We start from the raw sequence: 16,302 nt of genomic DNA on the forward strand, positions 1-16,302 counted from the left end.
AACACTAAAAATGAAACAGTCTTTTCAGAGGTTAGAAGTCCTTGGGAAAGGTCTTCAACTGGCTCTAAAAAGACATGGAAGTGGTTGCTGGATGGTCATTCCACAGGCATATTTGCAATCAAGAAAGGTCCCCAATTTCCCCAGCTTAGATGACAATGACACGCAGAGATAGGCCTCTGAAAATGACCACAGTGCACAGGCAGGTTGATGTGGTGTAGCTTTACAAGTCTCAAGCCATGTAGAGCTTTTAAAAACATTTTGAAATGTTCTCCAAAATAGATGGTGGAGCACTGGAGAAATATTCCAAGAATGTCTTATGTTCATTGAAGGGATTGTAGTTAACTTTCAATAAGTGAAATGAATAAATCCAAGACACTACCAGGCTAGGCAGAAAGGGACAGTGGAGCTGCGTATTTATGGACTTCTTCACGCCGGACATGGTTTCTATATGGAGGTAATCTCAGTGTAGGAAATATGTTCCTTGTGAAGCAGCCCTGGATACCCTACCATGTTGGGAATTTTGATACAGCTGTAAAGTACATCTTAGCTGTGTTTTATATTAGGAACACATGAATTCATGTGTTCACTAGATATGGACAGAAATCAGGGCTGCTAAAACTTCCTTCTTGTTTTGTTTCTGAATGATGCCAGTTAGTTCAAAGACTTATCCAATGCTGGCAGCTCTTTCTAGGAACTCAATTTCAATTGATCACAGAGTAGCATTTAAGCTATGGAAGAAGTGACATACATCTCCTCAAAACCTAGTTCACTCTTTGGATAGTTTTGTCCTTCCTGCAAGGAGCTTGGGTTGGTATCCATGCAGGTATCCCCCTTTCCCTCTCACGGGGGTAGGTTAGACTACAAATTCATTACTGCCCTGTGATCACCCAGCAACCTATATGGCTGAGCAAGAGTCAGAAGTGAGATGCCTCTGTTCCCAAGCCCACCATTCCAACAATGCAGAACATTGGGTCTTACTGTTACTGTCAGCTGTCCTTGGGTGGAGGATTCTCTTGCGTTTTAACAGGTGTGGTCTATTTCTCTCTTAAATTAATAACATCATGAAACATCCTGTTACAGGTATCCCAACATGCAGCTAAGTGCATTCCAGCTATGGTATGCCCAGAGCTTACTGAGCAAATCCGACGTGAAATCGCTGCATCTCTTCATCAGCGGAAGGGAGACTTTGCCTGCTATTTCCTAACTGACCTTGTAACATTTACATTACCTGCAGGTAATTATGAGGTGCTTCTTTTATCTGGTAACTTGCCCGCCATTTTGCCTCGCTGGAAGTCCCCATATGATGTGTCTTGTGCCGTTGAACCAATCACACAACATTCATTCTCTAATTAGAAATCTATAACACTTAAAATATAAATCCAGGGACATGAAATGAAATCTGGGGGCATTTTGGGGACGGATTTTGTCGGGGGACAGATTTTTAAATCCGGGGACTGTCCCCGGGAAATGGGGACATCTGGTAACCATACTTTAGGCCTATATTATAGTCTTGGATTCAGACTGTTTTGTTAGTAAATACCTTGGTCATGGAAGTATTTTGAATTCTGATAATGTACACCTGCCTGAGATCACTGTAGCTGTAAAATAACCAGAATTCTGCTGCTGACTTCATTCTACTGCTGCACAGCAAAGAGATTGCTGAGTTCTGAAGAGCATTCAGTTGCGATTGCACAATTGGTATAGTACAAGGGTGGGCAACCTTTTGTCTGTTGAGGGATGCATACCAGCAGTGGGCAAAGCTGCAGCTAATGATGACCGGAGCCAGAGACAAAATATTTATGTCTGTGTTCCTTAGCTTACTAGGGAGATCTGCTCTGGGAAACCTACTTCTCCATAAGGGTCTGTTGGAGCAGGTGTTGAAGCCCCTTTGCTCAGTGAAGTAGTGCAGCTCCAACATAGAAATGAATGTGATGATAGTTCAGTCCGTATGACAGGAGCCATTGTGGCAAAAGTTGGGAGTATGTGAGTTTCTGAAAGCCCTCACAATAGCATCAGCATGTGATGGGTACAGTTCTCTGTGTCCCATTTGGCTCCATTCCAGACAGACCGGAAAAAAGAGAGAAGAAATTGGGCTCAGTATGCCTCAAAGGCCCTGAGGCCTCCCTGCACCCTGGGTCCCAGACTCAAAGGATAGCTAATTACTGTTTGTTTCCCTTCAGCCTGAACTCCTAACTGAGGTGACCAGATAGCTGAGAGTTGGCATCTGTATATTTCCAATGGTGCCAACATTTAAGTGAAGTATGGTTCCTTTCTCCCACCAGTTTCTGAATATTTTTGCAGAACTTGGACTTAAAAAAAAGAAAAGAAAAAGCAGTCGCTTGTATAACTTGAGTTAACTGTCCAGTATGTAGGGACCATTTCTGCTTTGAAACTATTTTTGTAGCAATTGTACGTGAGTAGTGACTTCATAAACACAGAATCCCTGTGTTTCTCTTACTGCAGAGAATTGCTTGATGCTAAAGATAGTATTTTAAAGAGGAAAATGGCCATAGCTGTTCTAAAAACAGAAACATTCCTTTTCTCCAACTGTACGTGTTGTACTTAATTTGTTCTGATTCACTAGATCATGTAATGCAAAACAGTCTGACTGCTCTAGTAAGTGAAAATAATTACATTTAGTATATCTATTTTGGTAGGTGGGATGAGATAGGGAAGGAAACATGGATGGTGTTACTTGAAGATATAACGTAGAGCTCTAACAGCTGAGCAACTTAAGTCTTTTCCTAATTTTGTTTTGTTTGAAGATGCCAGTGCAACACAGAACTGATAAAATATGTTGCATTTCCTATATTAAGTTTCCTACACAGAGATGCATAGCTGTGTGGGAGACGTATGAGCTTGATGATTTTTTTTCCATTGAAGGCACCCTAATCAGACATACGAAGCTGCCTTAGACAAGTCAGACTACTGGTGCGCCTAGCTCAATGTTGTTTACACTAGGGTTACCAGATGTCCCCGTTTCCTGGGGACAGTCCCTGGATTTGCGAATAAGTCCTCGAACAAATTCCATCCCTGGGATGTCCCCGGATTTCATCTAATGTCCCCGGGAAACGCAGCAGCGGCAGCCTCAGCAGCCTGGAGCAGTTGGCTCTGGCTGGCTTCAGGAGCTGCTCGAAGGTCCCCATATGATGGTGGTGCAGGGGCTCTAAGATGCAGCTTCTGGGCTGCCTCCACCTTCCTGACCCCAGCAACTAAGCTGTGAAGGGAGGCTTCATGCTGCCTATCGGAGCAGCCTCCCAACTCCTACTTGCATGGAAGCAGGAGCGGGGCGGGGATCTCTCCCTTCTCAGCTGAGGGATCCCCGCCACCTCCTGCTTGCATGCAAGTAAGAATGGGATTGGGGATGCTCTGATGGCGTCAGCGCCGCGGCTCTTGGCCCTCCTTCTCCGCCTTCCATGCCTGACCCACTGTGCACTGCTTCACCACCACCACCACTGAAGAACCAACAACTCAAGGGTTGCCCAGGCTCGTGGACAAAGGAGATAGAAGTCTCGGAGGAAGGGAAAATGTGGCGGTTGAGGTCAAGGCAGTGGCAGACAACCCTCTGTTGTCCCCGGATTCTAAGCTGTGAAGGGAGGCTTCATGCTGCCTATCGGAGCAGGATTCTAAGCTGTGAAGGGAGGCTTCATGCTGCCTATCGGAGCAGCCTCCCAACTCCTACTTGCATGGAAGCAGGAGCGGGGCGGGGATCTCTCCCTTCTCAGCTGAGGGATCCCCGCCACCTCCTGCTTGCATGCAAGTAAGAATGGGATTGGGGATGCTCTGATGGCGTCAGCGCCGCGGCTCTTGGCCCTCCTTCTCCGCCTTCCATGCCTGACCCACTGTGCACTGCTTCACCACCACCACCACTGAAGAACCAACAACTCAAGGGTTGCCCAGGCTCGTGGACAAAGGAGATAGAAGTCTCGGAGGAAGGGAAAATGTGGCGGTTGAGGTCAAGGCAGTGGCAGACAACCCTCTGTTGTCCCCGGATTCATTGAAAAAAATCTGGTAACCTTAGTTTGCACTGTCTGGCAGTGGCTCTCCTGGGACTATCTGCAGATGCTCTATCACTGAGCTACAGCTCTCCCTGCACTCAGCTACACGCATTGGCTGCCTCACTTGTATACCCAATACATATTTTATTCTGGATGGTGAAAGCAATATGATTGCTATGTAGATGATTATGCAGGATTGTAGCCTTAAGAACATTTGGGCATTTTAAGTTCCAATTTTAACATATCCTACACCAGTGAGGAACGTTGCAGTTGGCCACATCAAAACTTTATCATCAAAACTTGCCAGGTGACAGCAGCAATGGAGAAGTTTTGTTGTGTGCCCTCCATTCAACCCTAACATGCTGCTTTGGTGTCATCCAGAGGTGGCATTCCTGTGAAATGCATGCCTGATGCATTTTGATAGGGATGTGAGGAGCTCTGGGAAATACTTTTGTCAAGGTTTCTGGCATCTGGGCTGCTGCTGGAGCAGTTTACTAGGACCCAATGAAGAAACTCTGTCCTGTAAGCCACCTCCCCACTGTAACTCCCAGGTAAGTTTCTTTAGCATGGTGGAGGTGTGGCAGGGTGGAAAAGCTGGACCTCATTGATCTCCTGGTATTAGGGACACAGTGGGGCGCAATGTTCTAAGTGGGCTTCGAAATGAAACTTTTTTTGTCCTGTTTTTGAGTGTGGGGAGCATATTTAGGATTAGTTGAGATTGGAGCCATAATTTCATATAGAGAAATTATAAAGTATTTCACATAGTGTACTTGCGCTGGTTTGTCCTATCTCTTTCTTGGAACTAAAGGACTGTTTCACTTGGTGTGATTGTCATGTGAATAGCTGTTCATATGGAATATGTGGATTCTAGAGTTCAGTCATTTGTCATGCTCATTCTTGGTTTTGCAGATATTGAAGACTTGCCACCAACAGTCCAAGAGAAATTATTTGATGAAGTACTTGATAGAGATGTTCAAAAAGGTAAATATGGTATCTCTGTTATGCAAGGTTTTATATTACGTTGCATTGGATATTGTATCTTGATGTTCTGCATAATATTTGCTATTTTATTTTACTTATATACATGGTGAGATGCTTATTGTTGCTTAATTATGTTACTTAAAGTGGAATTTATTGTTATTAATATTATTAGCAGTAGTATTATGAATGGATTACAAAAATGATATATTCATGTTAAGATATGTGAACCACTTACAGATTTCTGTTGAAATGTACAGTGGTGTGCAAGTTATTCATAGATACCTTATTGTTTTTGATAGCCTGCCCTGAGAAAACTGAAGTGTCAGTTGTTAGGTTTTATGGAGTATTAATATATATGAAAGTCTGTACTATGATACTCAGTCATAACTGAGTTGTACATTTGCATGCACGCCACCATAACTGCATTCACAATTATGAAAGGAACTTCATTGCTGTATTCTGCTAATCATTCTAGAATTTCAAAAGCATGTACACTAGTATCTTGAAATGCAACAGATATTTTTTGTAGGATTTAGGATGATTAACATTGTGTTGCTTGTTATCTTCTAGAACTTGAAGAAGAATCTCCCATTATAAACTGGTCACTGGAATTGGGTACGCGTTTGGACAGTAGACTTTATGCACTTTGGAATCGGACTGCAGGGGACTGCCTGCTTGATTCAGTACTACAAGCTACATGGGGCATTTATGATAAGGACTCGGTGCTACGTAAAGCGCTTCATGACAGTTTACATGATTGTTCTCATTGGTAAGTAGAAATCAAGAACGAAAATGAACACAGCTTATTCAGATGTCTTATCTTGAAAAATGCAAGCTTCTTTGTTAAGACTACCTGGATACCTGCTGCTGTCATAGGATGGAGGAAGGAATTTGGAGGATTTCTGCTTCAGTGGCTTGGAATCTTATACAAAATTGCCTTTCTGGCATCTATGGAGAAAAAGTCTGTGTTGTACCATTAAAGTAGTATAATTGATCAATCAGTTCAAAATGGCTTTTGTCCAATGCAATTTATATAAAGTTGTTACTGAAGTAATCATGTCATCTTTGCTGCTTGTTGCTGTCCTCATAAATATCTGGGGCTCTGGAAAATGTCACAAACCTCTGTTGACATAGTTCCAAACCATATCACTTCCTTAACTAGAATTGCTGTGCAAAATCTTTTCATTATGTGAACTTTGAATCTGGTATATTGATTACCATAGAGCTGCAGACTACAACTTCACTATGGATTGGAGGTGATTCTTTGTACAGCATGCCAAACTACTTCTCTTGAAGTGTGAACATCCTAAAGTCAATAGGAGAGGAAAACTAATTGGGACTGGTTTAATCAGTTAACGGGGCATCTGGAACTGGGAAATGATTTGGGGAGGTAATAGTTTTGGGTGTTTAGTACCTGAGACTCAGACCTCACTTTTATCTTGGTTTGTGGCCTTGGTTCTCAATCTGGTGTGGCACTGATTCCAGCCATGATCAGCCAGATCACTCTTATGAGGGCAACAGTGTGTTACTGTTTCCTTTAGCAACTCTCATGCATAGCTATAGCTATTCTGACCATGGAAATTACAGTAAGTTATAATGATTAATAGAAACTTTTATGGATGGAGTAGGTAGCACTGATGGAAGTTGGTGTCAGAATTGCTTTGGAGTCAGTGGCTATGCATTACCCCAGTTTGTAAAGGCATCACCTACCACTGCTATGAGTTCTACTTATCTAGGCTAGGTCTTGGATAAACAATATCTCTTTCATGTGTCATTACTGTCCTCCTCCTCCAGCCATGCCTTCTCCCATTGAACACTGAGATAGGTAGTTCTGCTGCACTCTTCAAGATTTCTCTACTCACTCCTGGTACATTCTGCCTACAATCCACTCTCTTGAAGATGGTCACAGATGCTCAGCCAGACAAAGAACCCAGCCATAGGCCTATTACAGCCACCACACACTAAGAAAGATACATCACAACAATTAATCTCCAGTTGAACTCCTTTCACAGGCGTTCTACCCCATCTCTTACCTGGGGCATCGCAGACATACCATGTCCATTGCTTCCCACTCAGGGGATGCTAACTCCCAGGTTCCAGCACTTGCTCATACTGGGTTATCCAATGTGAACAGGGGAAAAAAACCTTGTACTAATTCAGAATTCAGGCAAGAGATGCTAAATGAGCTATGTTTCAACCAAATACTATATATATATATTTCTCAGAATTTGGCATTTATTGTCCAATTTTTTATTCAACTTCTCTCCTCCTGTAAAATACCTGGCTGAAGTAGCAAGAAAAGTATTGTGTGTGAATCTGAAGAAATCCACTTTCAGTGAAAGCTTGCATAGTTCGGTATGATCTTGAATTATGAAAATGCATCTTGAATCCTTTTATGCTATTTTTGTAGGTTCTATACCCGATGGAAAGAATGGGAGTCATGGTACTCCCAAAGCTTTGGTTTACACTTCTCACTGCGAGAAGAACAGTGGCAGGAAGACTGGGCATTTATACTTTCGCTTGCTAGTCAGGTAAGACACGTGTGTGTGTGTGTGTGTGTGTGTGTGTGTGTGTGTTAAAAAAGCATGGGGAAGCACAGGTAAAAGTTACTTGCATTTTATGTTCACAGCTCCTATTTATTTGAATCTTACGGTTAGTATTTATGTACTTCTGTTCTTCACCGACATATTCTCAGTTTAAAAGTTACTGATGGCTTGGATGTGGCAGGACCACTTCGGATTATTTTCAATCCTGTTTGGGTATATTTTGCCAAAGTTTTTGTCTGCTGTAAGAATATGATGTTGGACTGAGTTGGCCTTTGGTCTGATCTAGTAGGACTCTTCTTAAGGCCTATCTTGCTCTAGCATCTTATTTTCCACAGTGGCCAATCAAATGCCTATGGAGAGCCTAAAGGTGGGACTTGAGGGCAAGTATCTCTCTTCTGCTGTTGTTTCCCAGTGACTGAAATTCAGAGGTACAGTGTCTTATGCACAAATGATCATTTAGCATTTTTCATTCTGAATACTTTTAGGTCACACAATATAACAAAATGTGACATGAAGTAAAAGGCAAATGAGTAGCACCTCCAGAATAGAAGCTCTTATTCTGCTTTATTGTAATTGCCACTGTGGTACTGAAGAAGCATATGAGATTTCATAATGCGTTGGTCACATTTTACTATAATGTTAAAATTTCTTCTCTATTGAAAATACAGCCTTGTATAGTAATTAGTACACAGAAATTTCAGGTAAAGTGATGCTTTTGGGCAAGGCTAAAAATATAAGGGTGCCTGAAGAAACATGTCCTTGTTTGTTACTTTTACCTTCTTAGCCAGGGGTCGGCAAGGTTTACCTCGCCTGGGCTGATTCACTCCAGCAGAGATCCCTCTGTGGGCCGGATTGTGAGCGTGCGCGGCCGCGATTTCCGCCGCCTGTGCAGATGCGATTTTCGGCGTCTGAGCATGCGCAGACAAGATTTTCGGCACCGCAGAAGCGAGTCGCCACACTACACCGGTTTAGCGCAGCACGTGGGCAGCTTGGTTCAGGGGCGGCTCGTGGGCCGGTTAAATGACCCCTGTGAGCTGCTTGTGGCCCATGGGCCTCAGGTTGCATACCCCCGCTCTTAGCTATCGTTCCTAGAAGGCTACAGGGGAAATCTGACTAAAAGTAGACAGAATTGGTAGCTGAATCTTGTGGATTTATTTTGGCCCCTCCCCCATAATAATTTAAGCACTAACCCAATGATTCTTGCATATACTTACTGGATAATTATAGCTTTCAAAAAGCAAACAATTCCAAAAATAATTGATATGTAATTAACATCCGAACAATGTTCATGACTTCAGTTACATGATGATTTTGCTGAAATCAAAGGCTCAGTCAATTGGTCTGTCTCATGTGATAGATATCATTTTTATTTCAAGTGTTGTTCTCTTTGATACAGCCTGGAGCAAGTTTGGAACAGACACACATTTTTGTACTTGCACATATTCTTAGAAGACCAATTATAGTTTATGGAGTAAAATATTATAAGAGTTTCCGAGGAGAAACTTTAGGATATACCCGTTTTCAAGGTAAGTGTGACTTAAATTAATGTTTGTTATAGAAAGGATTGCTTACATCCTGAGTGTTCACAGTTTTCTATTTTAGATTTGACAGAGAGTAGATTCAGCAGTGCTCTACCGACCTTCTTAAGAGCACTCTGCTAATGTGGCTGTTTTCAAGGGGTCCTCTTTGCCTTCTTGCCTTAAAGTGACAAAGCACTGAAAGTTCCAACAGCTTTCAGAGATCAGTTATGGAGGCTAGAGTCATTACTTGATCTTTTTCTCTCTGATGATGCTGTAGCTTCTTCCATTCTTGGGTGCTTTCTGTAATGGGAGAGAGGCAGATAGGGAAGGCATGGTATAACATGGTATTTTGCTACCGTGCTCTGCCTGCTACATGTGTGTGCTCCACTGCAGCAGTGTGTTTGCACTTGGATCCTTGGGGCTAGTCAGGCAAGAGTCTGATAACAAGGGTCTGTTGTGGATCCAAATTGTGTGTGTGTAAATGCTCCTTCCCCAGTACAGCAGTCGCAATATGAAGTCAGTCCATGTAAGTGAGTATAACTTTGGCTACAGATAGGTTGAGTGCATGATACCATAATACTTAACTGCCATACAATTTAAATGCATTGCCACCTATTTTTCTTAAGAGGACACAAAACAGGAATTATGTTAAGTGAGTGCAGGAGAGCCATTGCTCTGTCAAGAGACATGCTGAGGGCAATCTCATGTGCAAATGCACCGGGCAGAGTTTTTTCTATGAAAGGTTGCTATGCTACATATGTACTTGGATTACTCACTGCTATTTTTAAACCCTCTCAAGGCAGGTCACGTTCCTAGTTTAGTTGTTTTGATGAAGCATCTATGAATAACTTCTGATGTGCTAGAAGACTGTCAGGGGGAGATTCAGTTATATGTAATGAGAGGCTGTGGGGACTAGATTAATGGACACAGGGTCAAATATGGCTTCCACTTCTTCAATTACACAGGACAGTTTGTATTTTAAGTTCATGCTCATGTGTTTATCATTGAAAAAAAGCTTGCATAGAATATTAGATTGCCTCTTGGGAGTTGTTACTGGAGCTCACGATGCTGGCAGTCTTTTAATTGCCAACTTTAGGAAGAGAGTATTGTGTCTTATATTTTACTCTGTGGTCCACAGTAAAATATATTTTATAACCACTAATTAAAATGAGTCAGCTTCCTAAATTTGAAACCAGTATCACGATGTATTAAAAGACAAATTGAGATGTACATTGTAAATGTGGTTTATGTCATGCTTTCAGATTATTTTTCCCCCATCAGCATAATTAATGTGCAGTGTTCCATTGATTTAACCCCTTTCATCACTCCTTCTTTGTAGGTGTATATTTGCCTTTGTTATGGGAACAGAGTTTTTGTTGGAAAAGCCCTATTGCTCTGGGCTACACAAGGGGCCATTTCTCTGCTTTGGTTGCCATGGAGAATGATGGCTATGGCAACCGAGGTGCTGGTGCTAACTTGAACACTGATGATGATGTTACTATTACTTTTTTACCATTGGTCGACAGTGAAAGGAAGCTGCTGCACATTCACTTCCTGTCTGCTCAAGAGGTAAGAAACACTAAGCAGCTCAGTGTTCAGTGAGACGCTGCATCAACAGAAAAGGAAAAGGAAAAAAAAAGCCTCTCTGGAGAATCTATATGGCAGAGAGCCTATAGCTGATATGTAGCAGTTGCAAAGACATTTGAAAACAGATTGCAGTAGTTTGATTAACAGGCATGAGAAGCCTTGTGTGCCAACTTAGTGTTGCCTTTCTGTTCTGTGAGAGTGGTTGGTGTTGGGGGGGTGTTGGTGTTGGTGTTGTTGTTTTTAAACAGATGTATTAGTAAAGTTTTTGAGGAAAAGCTAAGGCTTCCCAGCCAGAAATAACAGGCAAAACAGTATGGTTGAATGTTCTGCTGGTGTGAGTTATAGATCTCTATAAGTTTCTCCCTCCGTCTGTCTCTTTGTCTCTTTCTCTTTGTAATTAGAAAGTGAAAATTTGAAAGCCTAAAAAGGGCTACAAGACCCCTTAATAATATTTAACCATTTCATTTGTATGCTTATTAAAAGAAGACTGCAAAGTTGAGAGTAGCTGAAAGCATAGGACTTTTATTTATTCTTATTTTCTGCCTGCCTAATGGTGGGGTGTGCATTCTTAAAAGTTCCAATACCTTGTGTTTGTAAAACACAGAGCTGGCAGTTACATAAAATTTAATTTATAGGAAGGAAAAAAGTAGGATATTTATGCACTGCTTTAGATAGTCCCTTTAAAAAATTCACTTTCCTAAGACAGTCTTCCTGGAGCACTTTAAATGTTGCAGGGCACCCCTTTTTTTAAAAAAGTTGTTGTCACTAATCTGATTTTAATCATGTCCTAAGTGTTGTGTTCTTTTTCTGAAGATTGGTAATGAGGAACAACAGGAGAAGCTGCTCAGGGAGTGGCTGGACTGTTGCGTGACGGAGGGTGGAGTCCTAGTTGCTATGCAGAAAAGTTCTCGCCGGCGCAACCATCCCCTGGTAACACAGATGGTAGAGAAATGGCTTGATCGCTATAGACAAATTCGCCCCTGTACATCCCTTTCAGATGGAGAAGAAGATGAAGACGATGATGATGAATGATAAAATTGAGATACCTGGCTGAGAATAATGTGTGGTGAGGTCCCCCAGCACTTGGGGCGTGCGTTAGCAATTTGTTACACAACGACCTAATTGTAGCAGGAAGCAGCCTGCGTAAGATTTTTAATCGGCATGGGGAGAATTCAGAGGCTCAACATATATGTGAAGACAGCTACGTTGGTTGGACTACAGTTTGTAAAAAAGCAAAGCCCTAATTTTATTACCAAGACAGAAAGCATTTTTCTTTCCAGTTGTACATCTGCCTATAAATGTACCGCATGTAGTTGTGTAAGAAAGTTGTGTAATTGGAAAATGTATTACCAGCATCTTAAAATAATTGAAAGAAATTTCTTTTGAATAAGGGCACTTAAAAGCACACCGTAGATTAATATTTGTTCTTTTTGAGACTTACAGTAAAACTTGGTTCTCCTGCATCACTTCCTAAGCATTCTAACAGACCCATTTTATATGCAATCTGCCTAATGCCCAGGTCAGATGATGTGGCTTTTCTTTTTGCTGTTGAAGCCATATACCCAGAGTGAGTCAAAAGTATGAGCAGTTCATTGTTTTTATTCAGATTTGAGTTACCTTTGTGCCCATTATAAGAAGATGAAATGTTAAAGGGAAAAAAAACCACCAACCTATGGAAGGGATGATACATTTTGATTGAGTGAACTTTTGTTTTGTTTTTTTGTAAAGGATTCTCTGCTGTCCGTTAATATTTTGTATCTCTTATTTGGAATATTTTCCCCCCTTCCAGCATACTTAAAGTAGTCAGAGAAGTACTGTTCCAGAGAGCTATATGCTAGCTACCGTGTGGAATCTGCTACATCTAAACTGAACTGAAAAAACTGCATTTTGTCCAAACCTGATCTTGCTGTGAGTTGTACAATAGAAATTACTATTTTATCAAGCCTTTCCCCTGCAAGTTAAAATCACCTCCATTAAGGAGCACTCCTTGGTCATTAAAATCGAGTGAGAAAGCACTTTGGCAGTTTTCCTTAAAAGCCTTCATTCTAAAGCTTTGTTTTAAAGTACTGTATATTATCTTTCCTTGGTATGTAAACTTTGGAATTTTTTGCATGTTGATTGATTGTGGCCACATTTGAATATGTAAGTTTCCTGAAAGTATAAGTTCAGAATATATTCTCCAGTAGAAAATTCTTTTTTTATTATACTTGATAACTTTAGCCATGCTATCTTGAATGGATATAGCCTATCCAAAAACCTCACTTTAAAAAAACACTAAAGGTTGAATAGTTTTGTATGCATAAAGCAGATCCTGATAAGCACTTTTTGAAGACTAATGATGGTGGAAATGAGGACAAGCAACCTCTTGCAAAATAGATTTCCTTGTTTAAGAATCTGGACAGGAGCCGTACATTTACATATGTGTAAAAATATATATAGGAACCCTTCAGAATTTGCTGCTTTTTCTAAATGTGGATTAGATGGTGTTGAAATATACTTTACAAAAGTAATCCTGTTGACAAACCTACCCTGAAATTTCTTCAAGGTACTACATTGAAGAAGTACATTGATTCAGCTTTTTGATCTCTGAAATGTAAAAGGATGGATGTGTTTGTATGTGTTTTGGTCATTAGTTCTCTCTTTTGGTGCATGCAGAGATTATTGGGCAAAGGTACATGCTTACCTTTGATGAGTCAAATTTCCTAAGATGGAGAATAATTGGATTTCTTTTTAAAAAACAGGTCCTGCTTTTATGTGCAATTCTAATTTTAGGTTTTCTAAATGCTTTTTCTCCCTACATTACATACTTAGTGGTGGAATCCCCATAGTCCTGGACCAATGCAATAAGCTGTGCTTTTGTGGGAGGAGTCAGTTACCTAAAATAATGGAAGTTTTTTTTTAAAGATCTGAGTCACTGTGCTGCCATCTATAGCTGATTCTAGTTTGATACATATGTCTTAAATGTAAGCATTACTATCCTAGTAGGGGGAAATGGCTGAATCTCCAGCCATCTTTATTCCGCTGCAGTAGCAAAGCCTGAAATTTTTGGAGTCTTTTTGGATGAAAGTGTTTGCTGCTGTCTGGAATAAAAAACACAATAATGTGCATTTTTACTGGCTCCTAGCTACATATACAGACAGAAACATTGAAACCACTTCTTGTAGTCTCAGTACAGCCCTGTGATAATCAGTGGTGGTTAGTGGTTTTATAGATTGTAATTCCAGTAGCTGTGACAGGGCTGGAGAATAGGCATTGAGCAAGTTGTGGCGAGCCTCAAACACTGCAGTAATGCATGGGTCTCTAACCTGATACACCTTTTTTAAAAAAAGTCCAGGCTTTGCCACTTATTGTGATCTAAGTTACAGTTGAGGTAGTATTTTTTTTAATTAAACCACCATTTCTGAAGCTGAAGGGCAAGTTCCATCTTGAGTCTATAGTGGAGATATATTATAAAATTTTATTATATATTTCCTGCTTTAAGTAGTGGTTTTTCATCCATTTGAATTGCTTGGTTGTGTTCTTTTTGGACTGCAAAATTTGCTGCCCCCTCTCCTTAGAAAAAAAGAATCACTTCATGTGGTAAAACAAAAAGGGATGGTTTGGCAGCAAAATGGCTCCCCCTTCTTGCCATCTCAAACCATTTTGTATCTTAATTACTTTTAATATCTTGTTTGAAGCTTTGTTCTACTGCATAAACCTATGCTTCCTGAATCACGCTAACATTTTAAGAACTCTTCAATGACATACGTCCTCTGTACTAAGATGACTTCCACACCCACAACTGTTATATGGAAGTTTGACTTACAGCCTCCTCTAAAACTACATTTTCCTCTAGTTTTAAGTGGAGAGTTTTCTTTTCTTTTCTTCAAGTTAGTACCTGGAAGTAATACAAAGATAATTGCATCCAAGCAGCCAAATTTTGCACCAGGGGTTCCTAGCAGATTCACTGGCAGTAGCAGAGTCTGCCTCAAATGTGAGTGTCCTTTTAGAAAGTATACATTTTCATCAACATTAATTATGCCTATCTGGAATGCCACTGCCTGGTCTAAGAACAAAGTTCCAACAATAGCAGCTTCTTAAAATCACTAATGCCAGTGTAAATGTTGTTTCACCTTCATTTGTGTGGCTTCCTAAATGTTCTCTGTAACTCACCAATGTTCCTCCTCCTGATTGCTCTATACTGGTGTCTATGGTAAGTTATTCATAATTGCAGTGTTAGATCATTGACACAGCTATGAAGTTGACTCCCTTGAATATGTTCAAAGCTGGTAATGTGCTTTTCCATTAATTTAAAACAAAACAAATATAAGTTTTGTAACAATGGTTTGCTTTCAGTTTGTCTGTTAATGTATTATTCTGTGTCTTCTTTCTCTTCCCCCTACCCTCAAATTCCATTCTAGTCCTTATTTATTCATTTCAAACGGACACTGCTGTTAGGTTGGGAGGTCATACAGCCTGCGTTTGCCATGAAATCACATCTGTGTTACATTTGCGGTTGGACCTAGTTCTTACTATCCCAGTCATCTTGTCTTTTGCTGCCGCTGTCCCAACGGTTGCATGGACTCATTGCGTGGTCAGTGTTGGTGGCAGCTTTACTCTTTTCTCTCCACTTCCCATGGCTCTCAACTTCTATTCCACATAGCTTAGCAATGCGTTCTGAGGACTGCAGGTTTTTTTTAAAAAAATTATCGTTCTTAATGGTGTTTTTGATGCACATTTAGTGCTTTACTGTTTAAAGGAATCCTGTAAATTTGGGTTGAGAGAAGAATGACTTGGCACAGGTCCTATAGTGAGTTAGTGGCTAAAGCTATTTTGAATTAGAGGCTTCCAATGCCACAGTTGGTACAACAACCAATAGTAGTTTGTAGTTAACCAGTCTGGTGTGGGTTTCATGGGCTGCTTTGCAGGGTACAGCCTCATATGGATGAGAAGAGTAGTCCTTGGTCAAATCTCCCCTCTCCCTCTCATGTTCTGTTTGAAATGAGAGAATAAGCGGCAGCAGGCTCTTAGGAGTTATGCAGTCTTGCATCTCTCCTGCTTCTGGTCTAGGAAACTCTGGGTTGCGTCTAACAAAGCAGTTCTGCAGTTTCTAACAAAGCAGGACTTGGGCTGTGCATTGGTACTTCTTCTCCCTCACCTCTCTCAGGGCACCTCTTGTAATTTCCTCAAATCTGTTACAAGATATGGAGACTATCTCAGTGTACCTATTAGTTTCTTCATTGATGAGGGTAGGAGAGTGAGCACAGAATAGTGGAAAGTTCATCCCCATCTTGTTTTGGATAAAGTCTTAGGTGCCAACTAATGTCTGAACAAGCCATTAACCGACACTCTGTGGTCTCTTCTTATATTCAGAGAGGATTTTTGCTGGAACTCTAGTGCAGATACTTTAGAGGAGTCTTGTTGGCTTGCTTGGAACTTTTTTAAGTACACAGGATTTTGGGGGGTAGATGTAAACTAACTCTGCTTTTTAAAATAAATAATCATACCACTCATGAGCTTCTCACAGCTCTGAAAAGAGGAGATTATTGCGATTTGGAATCTTTACTGCAGAGATGTATCAATCACCTTCTTTCATTGAGAACAGTGGTTTTGGCATAGCTTGCTCTTGTTGGACCTGAAAATGTGTTAGTATTTCGTACAGGGTAAAGGACATGAAGGGCCTGGTCCATG

At 40.9% G+C, this 16,302-nt stretch overlaps 1 protein-coding gene across 1 annotated transcript in view; it reads left to right on the forward strand.

Moving 5' to 3' along the window:
• The window catches only part of ZRANB1 (zinc finger RANBP2-type containing 1), a 41,466-nt gene extending 26,511 nt beyond the window's left edge, over positions 1-14,955 (forward strand). The window contains exons 5-11 of the mRNA XM_083439652.1: positions 1,081-1,234; positions 4,908-4,979; positions 5,550-5,748; positions 7,390-7,510; positions 8,922-9,051; positions 10,385-10,614; positions 11,446-14,955. Coding sequence (XP_083295778.1) covers positions 1,081-1,234; positions 4,908-4,979; positions 5,550-5,748; positions 7,390-7,510; positions 8,922-9,051; positions 10,385-10,614; positions 11,446-11,664 — 1,125 coding nt within the window. The 3' untranslated portion in view covers positions 11,665-14,955. The remainder of the gene's footprint in view (positions 1-1,080; positions 1,235-4,907; positions 4,980-5,549; positions 5,749-7,389; positions 7,511-8,921; positions 9,052-10,384; positions 10,615-11,445) is intronic.
• The last annotated feature ends 1,347 nt before the right edge of the window (positions 14,956-16,302 follow it).

The sequence above is a fragment of the Podarcis tiliguerta genome (assembly GCF_965153285.1).
Source record: "Podarcis tiliguerta genome assembly, chromosome: 5".
NCBI lineage: Eukaryota > Metazoa > Chordata > Lepidosauria > Squamata > Lacertidae > Podarcis > Podarcis tiliguerta.